This window comes from Oncorhynchus mykiss, chromosome 25 (assembly GCF_013265735.2).
Source record: "Oncorhynchus mykiss isolate Arlee chromosome 25, USDA_OmykA_1.1, whole genome shotgun sequence".
NCBI classification, from domain to species: domain Eukaryota; kingdom Metazoa; phylum Chordata; class Actinopteri; order Salmoniformes; family Salmonidae; genus Oncorhynchus; species Oncorhynchus mykiss.
Window position 1 is genome coordinate 5,771,890 of NC_048589.1, and position 23,447 is coordinate 5,795,336.

At 44.1% G+C, this 23,447-nt stretch overlaps 1 protein-coding gene across 5 annotated transcripts in view; it reads right to left on the minus strand.

Annotated features, from left to right (window-relative positions):
* The window catches only part of fancm (FA complementation group M), a 68,289-nt gene that overhangs the window by 6,192 nt on the left and 38,650 nt on the right, over positions 1–23,447 (minus strand). For 2 of the 5 annotated variants that reach the window (XM_021584384.2, XM_021584380.2), the window contains 9 exons: positions 12,903–14,793; positions 12,550–12,638; positions 10,509–10,580; positions 10,160–10,285; positions 9,813–9,978; positions 9,387–9,493; positions 7,558–8,232; positions 6,720–7,086; positions 4,968–5,259 (listed from right to left, as the gene is read on the minus strand). In XM_021584384.2, the coding sequence (XP_021440059.2) occupies positions 4,968–5,259; positions 6,720–7,086; positions 7,558–8,232; positions 9,387–9,493; positions 9,813–9,978; positions 10,160–10,285; positions 10,509–10,580; positions 12,550–12,638; positions 12,903–14,793 (3,785 nt within the window). The remainder of the gene's footprint in view (positions 1–4,967; positions 5,260–6,719; positions 7,087–7,557; positions 8,233–9,386; positions 9,494–9,812; positions 9,979–10,159; positions 10,286–10,508; positions 10,581–12,549; positions 12,639–12,902; positions 14,794–23,447) is intronic. The other 3 variants (XM_021584381.2, XM_021584383.2, XM_021584382.2) reach the window with 3 other exon arrangements.

A 23,447-nucleotide genomic window follows, 5' to 3' on the forward strand; every position in this document is an offset into this window, starting at 1 on the left:
GTAACCGTCATACCGCTAAGGAAGGAGACGCGGTCTGTCTCCTAGAGATGAACGTACTTCAGTGCGAAAAGTGCAAATCAATCAGACAGCAAAGGACCTTGTGAAGATGCTGGAGGAAACAGGTACAAAAGTATCTATATCCACAGTAAAACGAGTCCGATATCGACACAACTTGAAAGGCTTCTCAGTAAGGAAGAAGCCACTGCTCCAAAATCCCCATAAAAAAGAGAGACTATGGTTTGCAACTGCACATGGGGACAAAGATCATGCTTTTTTGGAGAAATGTCCTTTGGTCTGATGAAACACAAATAGAGCTGTTGCTGCTGGCCATAATTACCATCGTTATGTTGGAGGAAAAAGGGGGAGGCTTGCAAGCCGAAGAACACCATCCCAACCGTGAAGCACGGGGGTGGCAGCATCCTGTTGTGGGGGTGCTTTGCTGCACTTCACAAAATAGATTGCCTCATGAGGAAGGAAATACAGTGCCTTGCGAAAGTATTCGGCCCCCTTGAACTTTGCGACCTTTTGCCACATTTCAGGCTTCAAACATAAAGATATAAAACTGTATTTTTTTGTGAAGAATCAACAACAAGTGGGACACAATCATGAAGTGGAACGACATTTATTGGATATTTCAAACTTTTTTAACAAATCAAAAACTGAAAAATTGGGCGTGCAAAATTATTCAGCCCCCTTAAGTTAATACTTTGTAGCGCCACCTTTTGCTGCGATTACAGCTGTAAGTCGCTTGGGGCATGTCTCTATCAGTTTTGCACATTGAGAGATTGAAATTTTTTCCCATTCCTCCTTGCAAAACAGCTCGAGCTCAGTGAGGTTGGATGGAGAGCATTTGTGAACAGCAGTTTTCAGTTCTTTCCACAGATTCTCGATTGGATTCAGGTCTGGACTTTGACTTGGCCATTCTAACACCTGGATATGTTTATTTTTGAACCATTCCATTGTAGATTTTGCTTTATGTTTTGGATCATTGTCTTGTTGGAAGACAAATCTCCGTCCCAGTCTCAGGTCTTTTGCAGACTCCATCAGGTTCTTCCAGAATGGTCCTGTATTTGGCTCCATCCATCTTCCCATCAATTTTAACCATCTTCCCTGTCCCTGCTGAAGAAAAGCAGGCCCAAACCATGATGCTGCCACCACCATGTTTGACAGTGGGGATGGTGCGTCCAGCTGTGTTGCTTTTACGCCAAACATAACGTTTTGCATTGTTGCCAAAAAGTTCAATTTTGGTTTCATCTGACCAGAGCACCTTATTCCACATGTTTGGTGTGTCTCCCAGGTGGCTTGTGGCAAACTTTAAACACTTTTTATGGATATCTTTAAGAAATGGCTTTCTTCTTGCCACTCTTCCATAAAGGCCAGATTTGTGCAATATACGACTGATTGTTGTCCTATGGACAGAGTCTCCCACCTCAGCTGTAGATCTCTGCAGTTCATCCAGAGTGATCATGGGCCTCTTGGCTGCATCTCTGATCAGTCTTCTCCTTGTATGAGCTGAAAGTTTAGAGGGACGGCCAGGTCTTGGTAGATTTGCAGTGGTCTGATACTCCTTCCATTTCAATATTATTGCTTGCACAGTGCTCCTTGGGATGTTTAAAGCTTCGGAAATCTTTTCGTATCCAAATCCGGCTTTAAACTTCTTCACAACAGTATCTCGGACCTGCCTGGTGTGTTCCTTGTTCTTCATGATGCTCTCTGCGCTTTTAACGGACCTCTGAGACTATCACAGTGCAGGTGCATTTATACGGAGACTTGATTACACACAGGTGGATTGTATTTATCATCATTAGTCATTTAGGTCAACATTGGATCATTCAGAGATCCTCACTGAACTTCTGGAGAGAGTTTGCTGCACTGAAAGTAAAGGGGCTGAATAATTTTGCACGCCCAATTTTTCAGTTTTTGATTTGTTTAAAAAGTTTGAAATATCCAATAAATGACGTTCCACTTCATGACTGTGTCCCACTTGTTGTTGATTCTTCACAAAAAAATACAGGTTTATATCTTTATGTTTGAAGCCTGAAATGTGGCAAAAGGTCGCAAAGTTCAAGGGGGCCGAATACTTTCGCAAGGCACTGTATATGAGGATATATTGAAGCAATCTCAAGACATCAGTCAGGAAGTTAAAGCTTGTTCACAAATGGGTCTGCCAAATGGACAATGACACCAAGAAAACTTCCAAAGTTATGGCAAAATGGCCAAAGGACAACAACGTCAAGATATTGGAGGGGCCATCACAAAGCCCTGTCCTCAATCCTCAGACCTCAATCCTATAGAAAATTTGTGGGCAGAACTGAAAAGGCGTGTGCGAGCAAGGAGGCCTACAAACCTGACTCAGTTACACAAGCTCTGTCAGGAGGAATGGGACCATATTCACCCAACTTATTGTGGGAAGCTTGTGGAAGGCTACCCGAAACTATGACCTAAGTTAAACAATTTAAAGGCAATGCTACCAAATACTAATTGAGTGTATGTAAACTTCTGACCCACAGAAATAAATCACTCTACTATTATTCTGACATTTCACATTCTTAAAATAAAGTGGTGATCCTAACTGACCTAAGAAAGATCATTTTTACTAGGATTAAATGTCAGGAATTGTGCAAATCTGGAGTTTAAATGTATTTGGCTAAGGTGTATGTAAACTTCCGACTTCAACTGTATTTTCCAGCACTTGCGCTGTTGTTGCATCGCATGTGCCATCAAAACAGCTGTTCCTCACTTGACTGTCATTCAGAAAATTCCTTCATGGATCAGATGATGTGTAATAATATCACAACATAATTTAACAGCTCCACGCCAAATGCGCATCCAACGAGTATTATGCATAATTATTCAAGAGTCCCGTTATTGACAGTATCAATTTAGGTTTTAAGTATCACAGTAAGGTGACTCTTTCGGTTAGAAGCATTCGATTTTGCAATGGCATGCATAAAAACTGTTTTCATCCCGTAACATAAGGAGACACAAAATGTTACGTAGTTACACTGCATTTCCGAGATCTCTTTACAAAAAGCTGTCTGACAGCTAGAGCCAGGATTCAAGTTTTATTTAACTAGGCAAGTCAGTTAAGAACAAATTATTATTTACAATGACTGCCTACCCCTACCCCAAACTGCCTCTGGAAGCAATGTCAGCACAAAAACTGTTTGTCGGGAGCTTCATGAAATGGTTTTCTAAGATCACCATGAGCAATTTCAAACGTTGGCTAGAGTGGTTTAAAGCCCGCTGGCATTGGACTCTGGAGCAGTGGAAACGTGTTCTCTGGAGTAATGACTCACGCTTCACTATCTGACAGACTGACGGACGAATCTGGGTTTGGCGGATGCCAGGAGAACGCTACCAGCCCGAATGCATAGTGCCCACTGTAAACTTTGGTGGAGGAGGAATAATGGTCCTTTCCTGTTTCAGCATGACAATGCCCCCATGCACAAAGGGAGGTCCATACAGAAATGGTTTGTCAAGATTGGTGTGGAAGAACTTGACTGGCCTGCGCAGATCCCTGACTTCAACCCCACTGAACACCTTTGGGATGAATTGGAACACCGACTGCGAGCTAGGCCTAATTGCCCAACATCAGTGGCCAACCTCACTAACACTCTTGTGTCTGAATGGAGGCAAGTCCCCGCAGCAATGTTCCATAATCTAGAGGAAAGCCTTCCCAGAAGAGTAGTAGCAGCAAAGGGGGGACCAACTCCATATTAATGCCGATGATTTTGGAATTAAATGTTCGACGAGCAGGTGTCCTCATACTTACAACAGAAAACCGAGGTAACAATGCTTAGAGAGATGACTAAGCTAAGGACCCTGGGACTAAACACCTCCCTCTGCAACTGGATCCTGGACTTCCTGACAGGCCACTCAAAGGTGGTAAGGGTAGGCAACAACACATCTGCCACGCTGATTCTCAACACTGGGGCCCCTCAGGGGTGTGTACTCAATCCCCTCCTGTACTCCCTGTTCACCCACGACTGCGTGGCCAAACATGATTCCAACACCATCATTAAGTTTGCTGACGACACAACAGTGGTAGGCCCAATCCCCGACAACGATGAGACAGCCTATAGGGAGGTGGTCAGAGAACTGGCAGTGTTGTCCTGGCACCACAACCTCTCCCTCAACGTGAGCAAGATAAAGGAGCTGATCGTGGACTACAGGAAAAGGCGAGCCGAACAGGCCCCCATTAACATCGACAGGGCTGAAGTGGAGCGGGTCGAGAGTTTCAAGTTCCTTGGTGTCCACATCACCAACTAACTATCATGGTCCAAACACACCAAGACAGTCATGAGGAGGGCATGACAAAACCTTTTCCCCTTCAGGAGACTGAAAAGACTTGGCATGGGTCCCCAGATCCTCAAGAAGTTCGTCCTGCCATCCAGGACCTATATACTAGGCGGTGTCAGAGGAAAGCCCATAAAATTGTCAGAGACTCAATTCACCCAAGTCATAGGCTGTTTTCTCTGCTACCACACGGCAAGCCAAGTTTAGGCCCAAAAGGCTCCTTAACAGCTTCTACCCCCAAGCCATAAGACTGCTGAACAATTAATCAAATGGCCACCAGACTATTTACATTGACACCCCCCTCCATTTGTTTTGTACACTGCTGCTACTCGCTGTTTATTATCTATGCATAGTCACACCACCCCTACATACATGTACAAATTACCTCAACTAACTTGCACTGACTCTGTACCGGTACCCCCTGTATATAGCCTTGTTATTGTTATGCTACTTTTTTACTTTAGTTTAATTGGTTAAATATTTTCTTAACTCTTCTTGAACTGGCTTGTAAGTAAGCATTTCACCGGTCTACACTTGTTGTATTCGGCACATGACAAATAAAGTTTGATTTGATAACAGAGGTAATGCTAACTGACACGCTAACAGAGATGCTAACAGAGCTAATAATGCTAACAGTGATGCTAACAATGGCAGTTTATTTCCCCTACCTGTTGACCAGGTGGCCCACCGATCTGAAGCTGTGGCTCATGTTGAGGGCATTGACATAGCTGACACAGGGCAGCGTTCGGTAGAAGAGTAGCGCCTGCTGCCGGTGACCTTTGACCTCTAATGGCACGCTAATAGCCTGGCCCTTCCTCTGCTCCATTCGGGCCAGTTCAGCCAGTAGGGTGGCGCTCTCCTCAGGCCCCCTACTCACCAGGAGTCGGACGCCTGCCCTCACCAAACTGGCCAGTGTGCTGTCGTAGTAGCGTGTAGGTTGGAAAGGACGGGAAGCTTCACCTATGGGAAGAAGGCAAGGAAAATGTACAAAATATGAAGAATAACGAACGGTAGATCAACTTCCCAAAAATGTTTGTCTGATGATAGAAAGGCAATGCTGAACCCTTTAAATACTGTCATGTGGGATCTTTCTGGTTATTGTGTTACAATCAATATTTTATCAAACTCCCATATACATTCTGTCATCGGTCATCGCTAGACACACTTGATATAGCTTGCCCTCCTGTCCGCGTCATTAAAAGTTGGGCATGCAGTTCGGAATCAGAAAGCTCTTTGTTTACCTAGCAGTGAGTGGATATGTTTACTGTAACTTCAAACGCAGCTCATGCAAGTTAACAAACATTGCAGATGTCATCAGAGGATTGATTACCTAGCAAGCTAGCAAGCCAACGAGGCAAGGTAAAATATCACAAATAGAGCTAGATCAAGCCAGAATAATAATATACTTGTTGAACATACTGTAGCTATTGCCATCAGTCCTGCATGTTTTCATGGTCATCACTCACTGTTAAAGAGTGACTGCCCTTAAAAAACATCTTCTTGTTTTGAAAATGGCCTATGTGGCATTGATAAGACTTAGAAACATTTATTCTAGTGTCAAAATGTACTACAAAGTGTAAATAGGTTAATTTTGGTCATAAAGTCTTGTCTTTATGGATACCGTAAGTCTTCCATGGGTTGGCAGTACCCACGTAATCATAAGTGCAGCTGCACGCGACCCAATCATTAACGCCCATGGTCAATTAGCTTTGACATTCGATATCCCAATGGGGCTAGTTAGGGACCATCAGTAAATTAAACAATATTTTAAATGGTCAATTGCTCCAAACCTCAAACCAACTATAAATTGTAGAAATTCATACACAAATATTGAAAGCATTTAATGAGACAACTAAAAGATGTGCAAGATGGAAATATTGTCCCATTTACATTGTGTAATTTATTATTATTATTATTGACAGTCCCCAAATATTCCGAGAGATGGGCTATCCAAAGTCAAACCAGCTTTGCGATGGTCGCACACCAGCCGGCTGAAGCTAATTGGCGAAATAATTAGTCTAACTCTTCCTACCTGCGAACACACACAAGAGACACCCACATCAAACCAACTCACTTTTGAATTAGTCCGCTAACATTTCTTAATGAACCAAATCGAAAATAAGGAAGTGGCCAAATAAGGAAGTGCAGTTGCCCTTTAAGTTTGTCAAGGTCCCGACTTTAGCGTTAGCTATCCCACTTCAAGAGCTTTTTGGTGCTGGTGCATCATTCGAATGTGACATTTGCTTGTGGAATGGATCCAAATGAAAACACAGTAAGCTGGGCAAGCCAAATCAAGTGGCTTCTGTCACAATCAAACAAAAGTGACGTGACAAGCATAATGTAGAAAATCAGGAAGTGACCCCACAGGAAGTATCCCAGTCAACAGGTCTGTCAAAAAGTGAGTGCGTGCCCTCCCTCACTTGGTTTGGTGCGGTCCTTCTCTACGATGAGACAGACCCGCTCAAATAGGCTCTGCAAACTGGTCACCCTCTCCACAAGCCGTTTGCGGTTCGGCATCCCGGCCAACTCCGACTGGCACTGCCTCTCGACTGCCATGCGGTTACTGACCACGAAGTCGCAGCCGTCCAGCGAGCACACGTGGGCCGCGACAGCGCAACGCTGGCGCAGGCTGGAGACTACATCCACGCAGGCTGTGATACAGCGGCTGTCCACCAGTACAGCGACAAGGCCCGATGGGTTCGATGACGAGGCAGGGGGCTTGCTTAGAGTGGCAGCCTGACCGAAGGAGCTCTGGGCGTGGGGTGCTGAGGAGGTGGAGGAGGTAGCCTGGGGAAAGACACAACATAGACATTTAGGGAGAAATCTAATTAATTACTACTTCTGAAATCCAGATTCCCGGAAGATTCTATTCCATTCTTCTATTGTAGGAAAAGTTTGGCCTAAAAGGATGAAAATAGGTAGAACAGTTGTTGTTTGTACTCTGTACGGATTCAAACATCTGTTATTTACAGTAACTAAATATCCCTTGGTATGTGACGCTATTACAGTTTACTAACATCATAGTACATAGATTAGCATCTAACATATCTGTGTGACCTATATGGCTGTGTATACACGGGCAGCCCAATCAGATTTTATCTCACTAATTGGTCTTTCAACCAATCAGGACAGCTCTGTAAAAGAGTGGATGTGATTGGTCAAAAGACCAATTAGTGGGAAAAAAAATAGCAGAATTGAGCTGCCTGTGTAAACACAACCTATTTGGCCTATATCATGTGGACCATATCAGTACATTACCTGTGGCTGTTTACTTGAGAGCAACAGAGACTCCGACTGCTCAAAGTCCAGCTCCTCAGACAGGAGGGCCTGCTGATGGAGCCTCTGGCGACACCTCTCTTCTTGCTGCTCCTCTCTAGGTCCCCTCACGGAGCTCACTGAGGAGGTCCTGCTGGTTCCACTTGGGGCACTAGGCTCCATCACAGAGTTCATAGAGGCTCCACTGAGGACTCTAGGCCCCACCACACAGCTTGCTGTGGAGGCTCTGGTGGATCCACCAGGGGGCACCTGCTGCCGTGGAGCTTTAAACACCCCGTCATTCTGTTGCTGTAACTCAGATAGCCTGCAGATGGCAGCAACACCTTCAGCTTTCACACCATGTCTACTTTTCTCCACTTCTTCTTCTGAGCTGGAGTCCTCCAAATGCACTATGCGGGAGCGCTTGTTTTTCCCAGCAGGATTAGGTTGAGGGTCAGCAGCCCTCTTGTCCAGAGTGGCAGGCCCGCTCCCAGCCTGAGCCCTGATGTTTCGGATCAGCGCCTTGCGTCTGGTGGGGTACTGCCTCCTCCCCTCCACGAACGAGTCCTCGTAGATAAGCTCCAATGGGACCTCCTCATCCTCCTCGCCGAGCTCTTCCTCATCACTGGCCCTCACCACAAAGCTGTCCTCCGCGTATGTCTCGTCCAGCTCAGGCACCTATGGACAGTTTGGAGAGAAGCTTAAGCAAAACATTATAAAGGTGATTGAATCGGCTAACTTTGTTTCTTTACTTCTATTCATTGTTTCTTTAAAAACTTGAAGTAATTAAGTCATAGATAAAAAAAAAATTAAATTCTCTAATCCAACAAAAAAGGGTTAAGTGGCTTGAAAAATCCGAGGTCCAGTGGGGTTTAAAGTAAAAAAGACTTTATTTATCCTTCATAAACACCTATAGATTTCAGCATAAAGCATTCATCAGAAAAAAAAGTCAACTTGAGTGCATTTGTATTTATTATGGATCCCCATTGGCAGCAGCTACATTTCCTGGGGTCCAGCAAAATTAAGGTACTTTATACAATTTTAAAACATTACAATACATTCACAAATTTCACAACACACTGTGTGCCCTCAGGGACCCCTACTCCACCATTTCCACATATCTACAGTACAAAATCCATGTGTGTGTGTGTGTGTGTCTGTGCCAATGTTTGTGTTGCTTCACGCTGTTCCATAAGGTGTTTTTTTAATCTGTTTTTTAAATCAAATTCTACTGCTTGCTGTGGAAAAGACTTCCATGTAGTCATGGCTCTATGTAGTACTGTGTGCCTCCCCATAGTCTGTTCAGGACTTGGGGACTGTGAAGAGACCTCTTGTGGCATGTCTTGTGGGGTATGCATGGGTGTCTGAGCTGTGTGCCAGTAGTTTAGACCGACAGCTCGGTGCATTCAACATGTCAATACCTCTCATAAATAAAAGTAGTGATGAAGTCAATCTCTCCTCCACTTTCAGCCAGGAGAGATTGACATGCATATTATTAATATTACCTCTCTGTGTACATCCAAGGGCCAGCTGTCCTGCCCTGTTCTGAGCCAATTGCATTTTTTTTTTACTCCAAGCAGTTTAGTCATCTCAACTTGCTCAATTTCCACATCATTTATTACAAGGTTTAGTTGAGGTTTAGGGTCTAGTTACGGTTTTGTTTAGTGAGTGAAAAGGGTACAGTTGATTAAAAATCATAGAATAAAACTCTAAGGGACAGTTTCCCAAACACAGCCAATTCCTACACTAAAAATCATGTTCAATGGACTAACCTCTGTCTGGGAAACCAGCCCTAAGATTAATAGACACCAAAGAAATCCTGATAATCCTACCTGAGAGAAGATGTCCATGTTGGGGTGTAGCTTGTAGATCATTTTGAACTTGCCAGCCACAGCAGGGCTTCTCACTGACTTTAGGTAAACCCCCTGCATCTCAGAATCTGTGAGTGAGAGAGTGAGAGAGTGAGTGAGTGAGTGAGTGAGTGAGTGAGTGAGTGAGTGAGTGAGTGAGTGAGTGAGTGAGTGAGTGAGTGAGTGAGTGAGTGAGTGAGAGAGTGTTCATGTTAGGGCACACCGAAACAAAACAATACATAGTGCAACAGAAAATGAAAGTGAGCAATTCTTAGGTATCTCCCCATTTTAGAAACGCTTTATTCTATTTCATGCCCAGTGAGTGAACTGTATAATAGGTGACTAAAGCGCTGTATAAAACCCATGTTGTTGTTGTTATTATTGTTGTTATTATATTTGACCCCTCACCGTTGATTCCCTGGGAGCACTGGGTGTTGCTCACAACGAAGCCCTCCAGTGAGCGGTTCTGCTCTTCACCGTCCTCTTCGTCAGATGACACCTCCCCCCCCTCGGACAGCGCCGCCTCCTCGTCCAGAAAGTGACGGGCTCCTCGGTGGTGGTGCTGCACGGCCTGCTGGGAAGGAAATGTTGATTCAAAGAAGTAGATTACTGTATTACTGTACCCTCCAAAAGACACAGAGGTTGGAGCAATTCGTCAACAAACAGAGAAGGTAGCTGAACAACAACACACTTAAAATGACCCTGGGCTACTGACCAGCACGTCTCACGTGAGATGTATTTGACCACTGACTGACCTTAGCTTTCCCATGCGACGCGGATGGTTTCACAGCCACACGGGGGGGCGCTCTTGGCTGTCGAACAGAGGTATTCTGGAAGTCATCGTCAGACATCGCCTCCCCCTCCCCCTCGCTCTCATCTGACTGGAAAATAGGTTTTAAAGGACATGGTCAAAGCCATATTAACTTCATTATGACGGTCAGAAAAAAAGTGTTTAATTGTAATCCACAAGTATTTACTTGATGCTAGCTTGTACTGAATTAAGTAAAATATAATTGAGAGAAAGAGAACCAGACACACAAGCGGCTAGAAGCGACGAGTTTGATAACGATACTTTAGTGATAGTGGTTATAGTAATTATCTTACAATGCGTGCCACCGCATGCTTTGACTTCCTGGTCACTTGTAAAGGAGAATCCACATCACTGAGAAGCATTGACTGGGAGAGGAAATATAACAAACAATGGATGAACAGAATCATCAATCATCAGAATCATTTGAATATATTTTTTTTAAAACTTGGGTCCCACAAAGAATTCTCTCTCAAACAAATAACTTCCTTTCCCCAGACACTTCTGCATTTGTATCATTGATATTCTACATAAGGCGCAAAGTGTAAATCTTTAGTTTAGAAGCCCACGTGACTATTCTGACCCACTCATGCTTTCTGCAGGCTTTCTTTATCTCTGGCAAGGCCATGTATGCAACTCTGTGGTGAATAGTCTGGTATTGTCAAAACCGGAGTTGTCTCAGAGAAAACAGATGCTTTCCAAAAAGAGGCCAGTCTGAATAGAGAAATTGAAACAAAATAGATCTTCGCAAAAGCAGTCTGCGAGCCTGTTGCCATGCCGACAACAGACTATGCTTAAAGGCTTATATAGAAGTGAGATACATCAGACCTCGCAATATTCCGACGAAGTATGGTATCATTACTATTATATTGAGCACTTCTTAAAATTGGGCACATATGCTCTACAGCCATGGCAAACAAAGTGTGGAAAAGATAAGAGGACGGAAATTTGACATGGTAGGTTACATAATAGAAATGGATGATTGTACAGTTTTGATGGTAGTGCAACTCAATGCACTACTACTGAACAAAAATATAAACGCAACATGCAACCATTTCAATGATTTTTACTGAGTTACAGTTCCATATAAGGAAATCAGTCAATAGAAATGAATTCATTAGGCCCTAATCTATGAAATATAGATATGCATCTGTTGGTCAGATACCATAGGTAAAAAAGGTAGGGGTGTGAATCAGAAAACCAGTCAGTATCTGGTGTGACCATTTGCCTCATGCAGCGTGACACATTTCCTTTGCATAGAGTTGATCAGGCTGTTGATTGTGGCCTGTGGAATGTTGTCCCACTCCTCTTCAATGGCTGTGCGAAGTTGCTGGATATTGGCGGGAACTGGAACACACCGTTGTACATGTCGATCCAGAGCATCTCAAACGTGCTCAATGGGTGACGTGTCTGGTGAGTATGCAGGCCATGGAAAAACTGGGATATTTTCAGCTTCCAGGAATTGTGTACAGATCCTTGTGATATGGGGCCGTGCAATATCATGCTGAAACGTGGTGATGGCAGTGGATGACTGGCACAACAATGGGCCTAAGGATCTCCTCACAGTATCACTGTTCGTTGTCAGTTACTTATGCCTGCCCATACCATAACCCCACCACCACCATGGGGAACTCTATTCACAACATTGACTACAGCCCACTGAAGTCGGTTACGACGCTGAACTGCAATCAGGTCAAGACCTTGGTGAGGATGACGAGCGCGCAGATGAGCTTCCCTGGGAGCTGTCCGGGTGGCTGGTCTCAGGCAATCCCGCATGTGAAGAAGCCGGATGAGGGGGTCCTGGGCTGGTGTGGTTACACGTGGTCTACGTTTGGTGATGCTGGTTGAACGTTCTGCCAAATTCTCTAAAACAGTAAGCATGCCAATTGCACGCTCCCTCAAAACTTGAGACATCTGTGGCATTGTGTTATGTGACAAAACTGCAAATTTTAGAGTGGCCTTTTATTGTCCCCAGCACAAGGTGCACCTGTGTACTGGTCGTGCTGTTTAACCCGCTTCTTAATGTGCCACACCTGTCAGGTGTATTAATTATCTTGGCACAGGAGAAATGCTCACATTTGAGATAAATAAGCTCTTTGTGCATATAGGAAACTTCTGAGACCAACACTTTACATGTTACGTTTATATTGTTGTTCAGTATACGTAAGTTATAAAAAGAAACATTAACACCACGACATGACTAGAATTAGAGACCTAGTGCAAGTGTTCACCATACCTACATTTGGTGGTTGTGTTTGACAGAATGAAGATGCATTACTGAAGGCTTACTATATAGTCCTTGATACACAAGGGGGAAAGTAGCTAATTGGGACTTACCACGGGAGAAGACAAGGGGTTCGCCTTGACATGATGATGAACCCGCTTACGGGTGATAACCTCCTCCTCACTGTCACTGGTGCACAGGCCTGCGGCGGGGGACAACAAATCATAATGCACATGCCCGAAGAGCTTACCCACTCACAAGCACAAACGGTCAATGCAAAGGAGTACCAATCTGACCTATCGCTCATGATGCACTACCTTGATGAGATGTGTTGGTCAGATTGTCAGAACACCTGCTAATTTCTCAACCAGGTATACATATTAACAAGGTGGCTTAGTTGTTTGTGAATGGGAAACTAGGGGACACAATGAAATCAAGCACCTGTAATAGTTGGGAGTGAACTAACCTGGATGAGGGGGGTCCAAGATGGATTTGTGAGACAAACTGTGTCCCATCTCTATTGAACCATTTCCTGGGTCCCCCGCCTGAACTTTGGGAGTCTGGGCATTCTGTAAGGTCCCCTGGTATTTCCTCTTTAAGAATGAGAACGAAGTGGATGGGGTGGTGGAAGGACCAGGCAGGAGAACTCGCCTCGGTCCTAATGTGGGGATTGGTGAGAACAGAGCTCCGCTCTTAAAGGTCAGAGGAGAGGTCTGAGGCGAAGCCAGAGCAGAGGTGTCTGCCCTCTTCCTTCCCAGACAGGCTGTCAGGGGTGTGGACACGCTCTTCCTGTGGAAACTAAAGGGGGGAGTGGATGAGCCAGAGATTTTTGGCTCATTCACTGTGGAGGAAAGGGGTGCTTCCTGTTTTTTGGACCCATGGGGTGAAGTTTTTGAGGGGAACTGACTAGGAGCAGCCTCTGTGTCCCCTTCATCCTCCTCCCAGCCCAAGTCAAAGTTGACAGAGAACAAATCCTGAGAGCAGACAAAGTTCTCAAAGTCCTGAGCAGGTTCCTGCTGCGCTACAGGAGAAGCATGGCTACAACTAGGTTTGACCTGATACACCATCTTTGTTTCTGTCACACTTTTACTTGACCCTATTAACCATTCCCTCTCCGGAGCCTTCAGGGGGCTAGGTATTCGGATACTGACGTTCTCTGGCGTAGGGATGTCCGGAATGGTCATCTGGAGGAAGGTGCCGTCATCTCCAAACAGGTCCATGCTCTCGTCCAGGTTGGTTTTAGAGTGCCTGGCTTTAAGCTGGGTGGGATGACATGGTGGCTTGAAGTCCGCTTTATCATCCATATCATCTTCCTTTATGTCATTGCTGTCATCCTCAAAGACCTCATCCCAGCTAGGGCTGCCAAGGGCACTTTCCCTACCCATGCTTTCTGCTGGCACAGTAATGGGTGATGAAGGGGAGTGCTGCTGATGAGGTGGTTCGCAATGGCTTTCACAGTCTAGAGAACCAACGTCTAAATCAACATTGGGAGATTGAGAAGCAGGATCATCAAAGTCCTCATCCACTTCCAGGGAGAAATTCACGTGGAATGTCTGACCCACATCCAGGAGTTCATCCAGAGGTTCAACCGGAAGTGTATGTGAACAGTCCTTGGTGGTGAAAGGGGTGGGCCCAGGGTCAAACTGAGGGCTGTCCAGGTCAAAGTGCAAAGCTGGAGGAGACCTAGACAGAAGCTCTGTCACGTTGACTAGAATGACCCTCAAGCTCTCTAACTTCTGTCTCAGGGGCTGCAACTTGGGGACAGCAGCATCCCATTTGGGCAAGTAAAACAAAGCCTCCAGTTCAGAATCTTCATCTGACTTGGGTTCACGGTCTGCAATTGAGGTCAACTGATTGAGGTCAATCTGTTCTACAGCAGCAATGCAGTTCACTGATTCGCTCTCCAAATCCCTTGGAGAATTGACCTCTGAATTTTCACTCTCGTTGTCGAGTATGATACAGTCAAAATCCATGTCCATGATACGCTGGTCACCCGTGGAGGAGAGTGGCCAGAGGCCTGGGTGATCTCGGAGGTCATGAGTCACCTCCTTGTGACATTCTGAAGGGACTCGGTTCTTTATCAGGGTCCATGGAGAGACTAAGGTTGTCTCTGCTTTAGAAATGCTTTCCCTCTGCACTTCCTTTTTGAGTTCTACACGGTCTAGGTCAGCTGAGGAAAGGCAGGAAGTCTTCTGCTTGTGGCTCAGGTTGGCCATTTTGGTTCTGGATTTAGTCATTTCTCCCTCTTTCTGCTTCTTTCCTTTGGTGGACTTTTCCTGCTGTGCTTCCTCCGTGAGGCCTATGACATCTGCTTTGTGGAGGTGGGGCAGCAGCTCCAACTCATATATGCTTTCACCCTGTCAGATAAAACAAACAAGACAATGAATTTAACTACAAAACTTTTTTCTTATTTAAAAAAAAACAACAAAAAGTTTGGTTGAAGTCTGGCAAATTTCTTCAGATGTTGCACAAGCTATTGTTTCATAACGCAAGTTACAGATTTAATACTTCCCTGGTACGACACACAGAGTTGACTGGTTATATAAACAACAAGACATTTGACACAGTGCCTTTAGAAAGTAATCATACCCCTAGACTTATTCCACATGTTGTGTTACAGCCGGAATTCAAATCAAAGTGAAAACATGTTATCAGTATTCCGTAGGCTACGTCTTCATTCAGCGGATATGAGAAGTAGCATTAGGTTTAATGCTTAAACAAGCCCTGATGTTTTATGTTGTGTACAGTGCCTTCCGAAAGCATTAATACCCCTGGACTTATTCCACATTGTTGTGGCAGCCTGAATTCAAAATTGATTAAATCACTCATCTACTCACAAGGTTTAGCAAATGTATTGAAAATTAAAAAACACAGAAATAGTATTCACACCCCTGATTCAATACTATGTAAAAGCACCTTTGGCAGCGGTTACAGCTGTGAGTGTTTCTGGTTAAGTCTAAGAGCTTTGCACACCTGGATTGTGCAGAATGTCCCATTATTTTCAGAATTCTTCAAGCTCTGTCAAATTGGTTGACAACCATTTTCAGGTCTTGCCATAAATCTGAAAGTGTATGTCAAAACTGTAACTCGGCCACTCCGGAAAATTCACTATGTTCTTGGTAAGCAACTCCAGTGTATATTTGGCCTTGTATTTAAGGTTATTGTCATACTCAAAGGTCAATTGATCTCCCAGTGTCTGGTGGAAAGTAGACTGAACCAGGTTTTCCTCTAGGATTTTGCCTTTGTTTAGCTCCATTCCATTAATTTTATTATCATGAAAAACTCAACAATTCTTAACAAATAACAACTCTTAACAATCACAAGCATACCCCTAACATGATGTAGCCAGCACTAAGCTGTAATGTGTTATGTTTAATGCAAATCCAATACACTTTGTATTCAGGATCTTTTGCAGTATTGCTTTAGTGCCTTGTTGCAAACAGGATACATGTTTTTTTTCACTCTATCAATTAGGTTAGTATGGTGGAATTAACTGAAATGTTGTTGATCCATCCTCAGTTTTCTCCCATCACAGCAATTACACTAACAGTTTTTTAAGTCACCATTGGCCTCATGGTGAAATCCCTGAGCGGTTTCCTTCCTCTCCGGCAACTGAGTTAGGAAGGACGCCTGTATCTTTACAGTGACTGGATGTATTGATACACCATCCAAAGTGTAATTTGTAACCACCATGCTCAAATGGTTATTTTTACCCATCTAGATGCTGTTCTTTGCGAGACATTGGAAAACCTCCCTTGTCTTAGTGTTTGGATCCGTGTTTGAAATTCACTGCTCGACTGAGGGCCCTTACTGATAATTGTATGTGTGGGGTATAGAGATGAGGTAGTCATTAAAAAATCATGTTAAACACTATTACAGTCCATGCAACTTATTATGTGACTTGTTAACCACATTTTTACTCTTGAATGTATTTTGGCTTGGCATAATAAAAGGGGTTGAATACTTATTGACTGAAGACATTTCAGCTTTTCAATTTCAATCCATTTGTAAATGTGACAAATAACATAATTCCACTTGGACATTAAGGGATATTGTGTGTAGGCCAGTGACCAAAAATATCTAAACTCTTTAAAAAAATTATGAACATGCACCTGTGGAACGGTCGTTAAGACACTAACAGCTTACAGACGGTAGGCAATTAAGGTCACAGTTAAAACTTAGGACACTAAAGAGGCCTTTCTTCTGACTCTGAAAAACACCAAAAGAAAGATGCCCAGGGTCCTTGCTCATCTGTGTGAACATGCCTTAGGCATGCTGCAAGGAGGCATGAGGACTGCAGATATGGCCAGGGCAATAACCAACAACACTCAAACTTTTACAGATGCACAAATCGAGAGCATCCTGTCGGACTGTATCACCGCCTGGTTCGGCAACTGCTCCGCCCACAACCGTAAGGCTCTCCAGAGGGTAGCATCACCGGGGGCAAAATCTCGTCAGGTATCCAGCACGCCATCCTCTATAACCCTGCCTCTTCTTTTTCAGAGACTCTGGGATTTAGGCCTGGTCCGGGATGAGCAGTATGTCATTCGCCGCAGACTCTTTGAAGTAGAAATCCTCATCCAAATCGAGGTTAGTGATCGCTGTTCTGGTGTTCAGAAGCTCTTTTTGGTCATAGAAAACGATGGAAGGAAACATTATGTACAAAAAAAGTTACAATCAGCACAATTAGCAAAATAGCACAATTGGTCAGGAGACAGTAAAAGTGCTGCTATTCCCTCCAGCGACATTAGGAGCGGGAGGAGGATAGGTCAGGGTCCTCAGTGGTCTTATGAAAGGACTTAAGCCCAAGAACGTGAGTGTATATCCCTCTACATGTATAGTAAGGTGTGTCAGGTCAACTGGTTTTAATTTGTATGATACATTTGTGACTCTTGTATGATGGCAAAGGAAACATGACCATCCTTGGATGGACAAGAAATGTTTATTCTATTCTATGATGATGGAGAATAAATGGGTAGCCAGTTAACACTGGTCATATTATCAACCTATCAACATCCAGGTGATGAAGGATGAATACAACAGCTAGGACAGTATCCAACTGTGGTGCCTTACAAATGGATCACTGAGCATTCCAGAGCATTCTACCTGATGACTGGTAGAGAACAGCAGAACACTCAGTGGGTTTTGTCCAACATGTCTCTGGACCCACTCACTGTCACAGTCATACGCTGGACCTAGTTTTGTCCCAGGGAATAAATGTTGTGGATCTTAATGTTTTTCCTCATAATCCTGGACTATCGGACCACCATTTTATTACGTTTGCAATTGCAACAAATAATCTGCTCAGACCCCAACCAAGGAACATCAAAAGTCGTGCTATAAATTCACAGACAACACAAAGATTCCTTGATGTCCTTCCAGATTCCCTCTGTCTACCCAAGGACGCCAGAGGACAAAAATCAGTTAACCACTTAACTGAGGAACTCAATTTAACCTTGCGCAATACCCTAGATGCAGTTGCTCCCCTAAAAACTAAAAACATTTCTCATAAGAAACTAGCTCCCTGGTACACAGAAAATACCCGAGCTCTGAAGCAAGCTTCCAGAAAATTGGAATGGAAATGGCGCCACACCAAACTGGAAGTCTTCCGACTAGCTTGGAAAGACAGTACTGTGCAGTACCGAAGAGCCCTTACTGCTGCTCGATCATCCTATTTTTCTAACTTAATTGAGGAAAATAAGAACAATCCGAAAATTCCTTTTTGAAACTGTCGCAAAGTTAACTAAAAAGCAGCATTCCCCAAGAGAGGATGACTTTCACTTTAGCAGTGATAAATTCATGAACTTCTTTGAGGAAAAGATTATGATCATTAGAAAGCAAATTACGGACTCCTCTTTAAATCTGCGTATTCCTTCAAAGCTCAGTTGTCCTGAGTCTGCACAACTCTGCCAGGACCTAGGATCAAGAGAGACGCTCAAGTGTTTTAGTACTATATCTCTTGACACAATGATGAAAATAATAATGGCCTCAAGCTGCATACTGGACCCTATTCCAACTAAACTACTGAAAGAGCTGCTTCCTGTGCTTGGCCCTCCTATGTTGAACATAATAAACGGCTCTCTATCCACCGGATGTGTACCAAACTCACTAAAAGTGGCAGTAATAAAACCTCTCTTGAAAAAGCCAAAGCTTGACCCAGAAAATTTTTAAAACTATCGGCCTATATCGAATCTTCCATTCCTCTCAATTTGTTTTGAAAAGGCTGTTGCGCAGCAACTCACTGCCTTCCTGAAGACAAACAATGTATACGAAATGCTTCAGTCTGGTTTTAGACCCCATCATAGCACTGAGACAGCACTTGTGAAGGTGGTAAATGACATTTTAATGGCATCGGACCGAGGCTCTGCATCTGTCCTCGTGCTCCTAGACCTTAGTGATGCTTTTGATACCATCGATCACCACATTCTTTTGGAGAGATTGGAAAGCCAAATTGGTCTACACGGACAAGTTCTGGCCTGGTTTAGATCTTATCTGTCGGAAAGATATCAGTTTGTCTCTGTGAATGGTTTGTCCTCTGACAAATCAACTGTACATTTCGGTGTTCCTCAAGGTTCCGTTTTAGGACCACTATTGTTTTCACTATATATTTTACCTCTTGGGGATGTTATTCGATAACATCATGTTAACTTTCACTGCTATGCGGATGACACACAGCTGTACATTTCAATGAAACATGGTGAAGCCCCAAAATTGCCCTTGCTAGAAGCATGTGTTTCAGACATAAGGAAGTGGATGGCTGCAAACTTTCTACTTTTAAACTCGACAAAACAGAGATGCTTGTTCTAGGTCCCAAGAAACAAAGAGATCTTCTGTTGAATCTGACAATTAATCTTAATGGTTGTACAGTCGTCTCAAATAAAACTGTGAAGGACCTCTGCGTTACTCTGGACCCTGATCTCTCTTTTGAAGAACATATCAAGACCATTTCAAGGACAGCTTTTTTCCATCTACGTAACATTGCAAAAATCAGAAACTTTCTGTCCAAAAATGATGCAGAAAAATTAATCCATGCTTTTGTCACTTCTAGGTTAACTACTGCAATGCTCTACTTTCCGGCTACCCGGATAAAGCACTAAATAAACTTCAGTTATTGCTAAATACGGCTGCTAGAATCCTGACTAGAACCATTTTTTTTAATCATATTACTCCAGTGCTAGCCTCTCTACACTGGCTTCCTGTCAAAGCAAGGGCTGATTTCAAGGTTTTCCTGCTAACCTACAAAGCATTACATGGGCTTGCTCCTACCTATCTCTCTGATTTGGTCCTGCCGTACATACCTACACGTACGGTACGGTCACAAGACGCAGGCCTCCTAATTGTCCCTAGAATTTCTAAGCAAACAGCTGGAGGAAGGGCTTTCTCCTATAGAGCTCCATTTTTATGGAACGGTCTGCCTACCCATGTCAGAGACGCAAACTCGGTCTCAACCTTTAAGTCTTTACTGAAGACTCATCTCTTCAGTGGGTCATATGATTGAGTGTAGTCTGGCCCAGGAGTGGGAAGGTGAACGGAAAGGCTCTGGAGCAACAAACCGCCCGTGCTGTCTCTGCCAGGCCGGTTCCCCTCTTTCCACTGGGATTCTCTGCCTCTAACCCTATTACAGGGGCTGAGTCACTGGCTTACTGGGGCTCTCTCATGCCGTCCCTGAGTGGGTTGATTCACTGATGTGGTCATCCTGTCTGGGTTGCCCCCCCGGCCTTTCTAGGGAGTTTTTCCTAGCCACCGTGCTTCTACACCTGCATTGCTTGCTGTTTGGGGTTTTAGGCTGGGTTTCTGTACAGCACTTTGAGATATCAGCTGATGTACTAAGGGCTATATAAATAAATTAGATTTGATTTGAACACAGCTGTAGTCGGGGTGTTGCCCCCTTCCACTACAGCTAAAACATGCCACACTAGTACAGCACTGCTGTTGACTTACACCACATGACCAAAAGTATGTGGACACCTGCTCGTCGAACATCTCATTCCAAAATCATGGGAATTAATATGGAGTTGGTCCCCCCCCCCTTGCTGCGATAACAGCCTCCACTTTTCTGGGAAGGCTTTCCACTAGATGTTGGAACATTGCTGCGGGGACTTCCATTTAGCCACAAGAGCACTAGTGATGTCGGGCACTGATGTTGGGCGATTAGGCCTGGCTCGGAGTCGACGTTCCCATTAATCCCGAAGGACAGTCAAGTTCTTTCACACCAATCTAGACAAACCATTTCTGTATGGACCTCGCTTTGTGCATGGGGGCATTGTCATTCTGAAACTGGAAAGGGCCTTCCCCAAACTGTTGCCACAAAACTGGAAGCACTGTAGCGTTAAGATTTCCCTTCACTGGAACTAAGGGGCCTAGCCGGATCATGAAAAACAGCCCCAGACCATTATTCTTCCTCTACAAAACTTTACAGTTGGCACTATGCATTTGGGCAGGTAGCGTTCTCCTGGCATCCGCCAAACCCAGATTCGTCCGACGGACTGCCAGATGGTGAAGCGTGATATATCACTCCAGAGAACGTGTTTCCACTGCTCCAGAGTCCAATGATGGCAAGCTTCACACCACTGTAGCCAAAGCTTGACATTGCGCATGGTGATCTTAGGCTTGTGTGTAGCTGCAAGGCCATGGAAACCCATTTTATGAAGCTCCCGACTAACAGTTCTTGTGCTGACGGTGCATCCAGAGACAATTTGGACAGACTTCACGGCTGAGCCGTTGTTGCTCCTAGACATTTCCACTTCACAATAACAGCACTTACAGATGACGGTGCCATGTTGAAAGTCACAGAGCTTCAGTAAGGCCATTCTACTTCCAATGCTTGTCTATGGAGATTGCATTGCTGTGTGCTCAATTTTATACACCTGTCAGCAACAGGTGTGGCTAAAATAGCTGAATCCACTAATTTGAAGGGGTGTCCACATACTTTGGTATATATAGTGTACCTCTCCAGCACATCCACTCAGGGAGTTAAACACTGAGGGTATAGATATAGCTCAAAAGGGGAAGTGGCCTAGTTATGAGTTATACGTAGATCACGCCTCTTGGCAAACACATTTAATTATGTTGACAGTTGTGAACTACGCTAAGGGAGGCAGAACGCGGCTGGGGTTAGAGAACACAACGTACGAGACATTTTAGTGTTTGTTAGATTGAGGCCGTGATACATTAGCCTTGTAAACCAGCCTGATCACTTTGCTCACGTCTGTTTCAATTGAAGTACGCAGCTATAGATAAACGGGCAATCTGAAGTTCAAACAAAGCAGAAACCCTACCAGTTCCACCATTGTTTTGGTAAACAACTGAGTGATGGGGCTGGAGAAATTTACCCACCCTCAAATGTTTGTTTCACACTTCAAAACGTTCATGCAGCACAATCAGGCATTGTATTTGACTGATTTAATAACACCCTAAGCTTATTGTACTGCATATTTACAGAAGGGGATAAAACAGGAAAGAAACTAAGCTAAACCATTGAACTGTTTGTTTACAATTGCTTTAAAGGGTAATTATATACCAGAATCTAAATTGGTCAGACCTCCAAAGTAGTCCAATGTAAATATGAGTCCACATCGCACACCATTGGTTGTGTGGATCCAGCTTACATGCCTTCACCCCAAATGCATGGATTAGATGAGCCCCGCAAATCCGGAAATTGCATGGTGCCTATCTTTTCCATTCATTTTAGAGCTTGTGGAGTTTTGCTGGATCTACAAAACAGATGGTCTGAGACGTGGATTCATCTTGACATCAAACTACTTTTGAGGTCTGAAAACATCTCACAAGATGTGACTTTGGAATTGAATGTCACTTTAACGTTTATTCCTATTTTACTTGTTAGTACTGCCTTGTTACATCAGATTTTGCACTGGTGCAAACGTGTAGTCAATCTGATCCTTAATTTCCTTTGAAATTCAAAGTCCTTGATTAGATATGACTCACCTGTTCAAATATAAATGCCAATGTAAAATGACAGACAGAAGCAGATGACGTGATAAAACACATTGCAAACGTCTGAAACGCAATTATCATTTCAACACTGGTGAGAGAGCAATTGGGTCATTGGACTGAATTCCCTTTTCGATGGACGAGACAATGTCCTTGGTCTGTCGCTCAATCAATTGACCAGTTTGCTCGAGTGAATGTCATTATTAAATTAGCCACAAGCCAGTGTAAACTGGAACATCAATATAAAACATTGGGCCAACATTTGATCATTGGGTTCACATTGTTTGAGTTCACAATTTACATGAGTGCTGCTGAGCTGCGAGTTCCAGGCGCCCGCCCGCCCAGTCTAGTAAATTGAAATGAAATCCAATCCCGAGTTCATCCCGTTCCATAGTGACAGCCAAACCCCTCTGTTTTCCCTTACCAATGAACACCAAACAAAACACTGCTGGTTTGGAGTGGACAGGCCCCTCTTATGTTCATCACAGAGGCAACAGGGTGTCAGGCTCCCCATCTCTTTCACTCTAATCTCTGCTCTTCCTAGCTCAGCCCGTGTTCGTGCATATCTAGGTCATCCAGGGCTGGCCTACTTAGTGCTTCCTGGGCTTACAAATTCTGAGAAACGTAATAATTCTGAGAAAAGCGAGGGAGAGACAGCCTGTCTGCCTGCTCTGTGTCTCCCTCTCTCCCTATCATAAAAGGCAAATGAAAAAAAGGGAGGAGACAGGAAAATGAAAAACACAGCATGGCTGCGTGTGTGCACGGACTCGCACAGAGAGAGGTCTTCAAATGAAAAGGGATCGCTTTTTTTATAAACAAAACACCTTTCCCTTTGAAATTGGGTTGTTTTTGTTGCGTTGCCACGGTCATTGGTTTTAAAAGGTGAGGGCAGGAGGGGAGAGGAAAGCAGCGCAGGCGAAAGAACAAATGCAAAGGCCTTTACGATTTAGGCCATGTAACTAAGCCTTGGCTAATGTCATCGGCCCTCTGAATAAGCCTTAAAGAATAGAGCCAGGGGGAGCCGGGACTGGAATAAGCTAAACCGAATACCAATAAATAG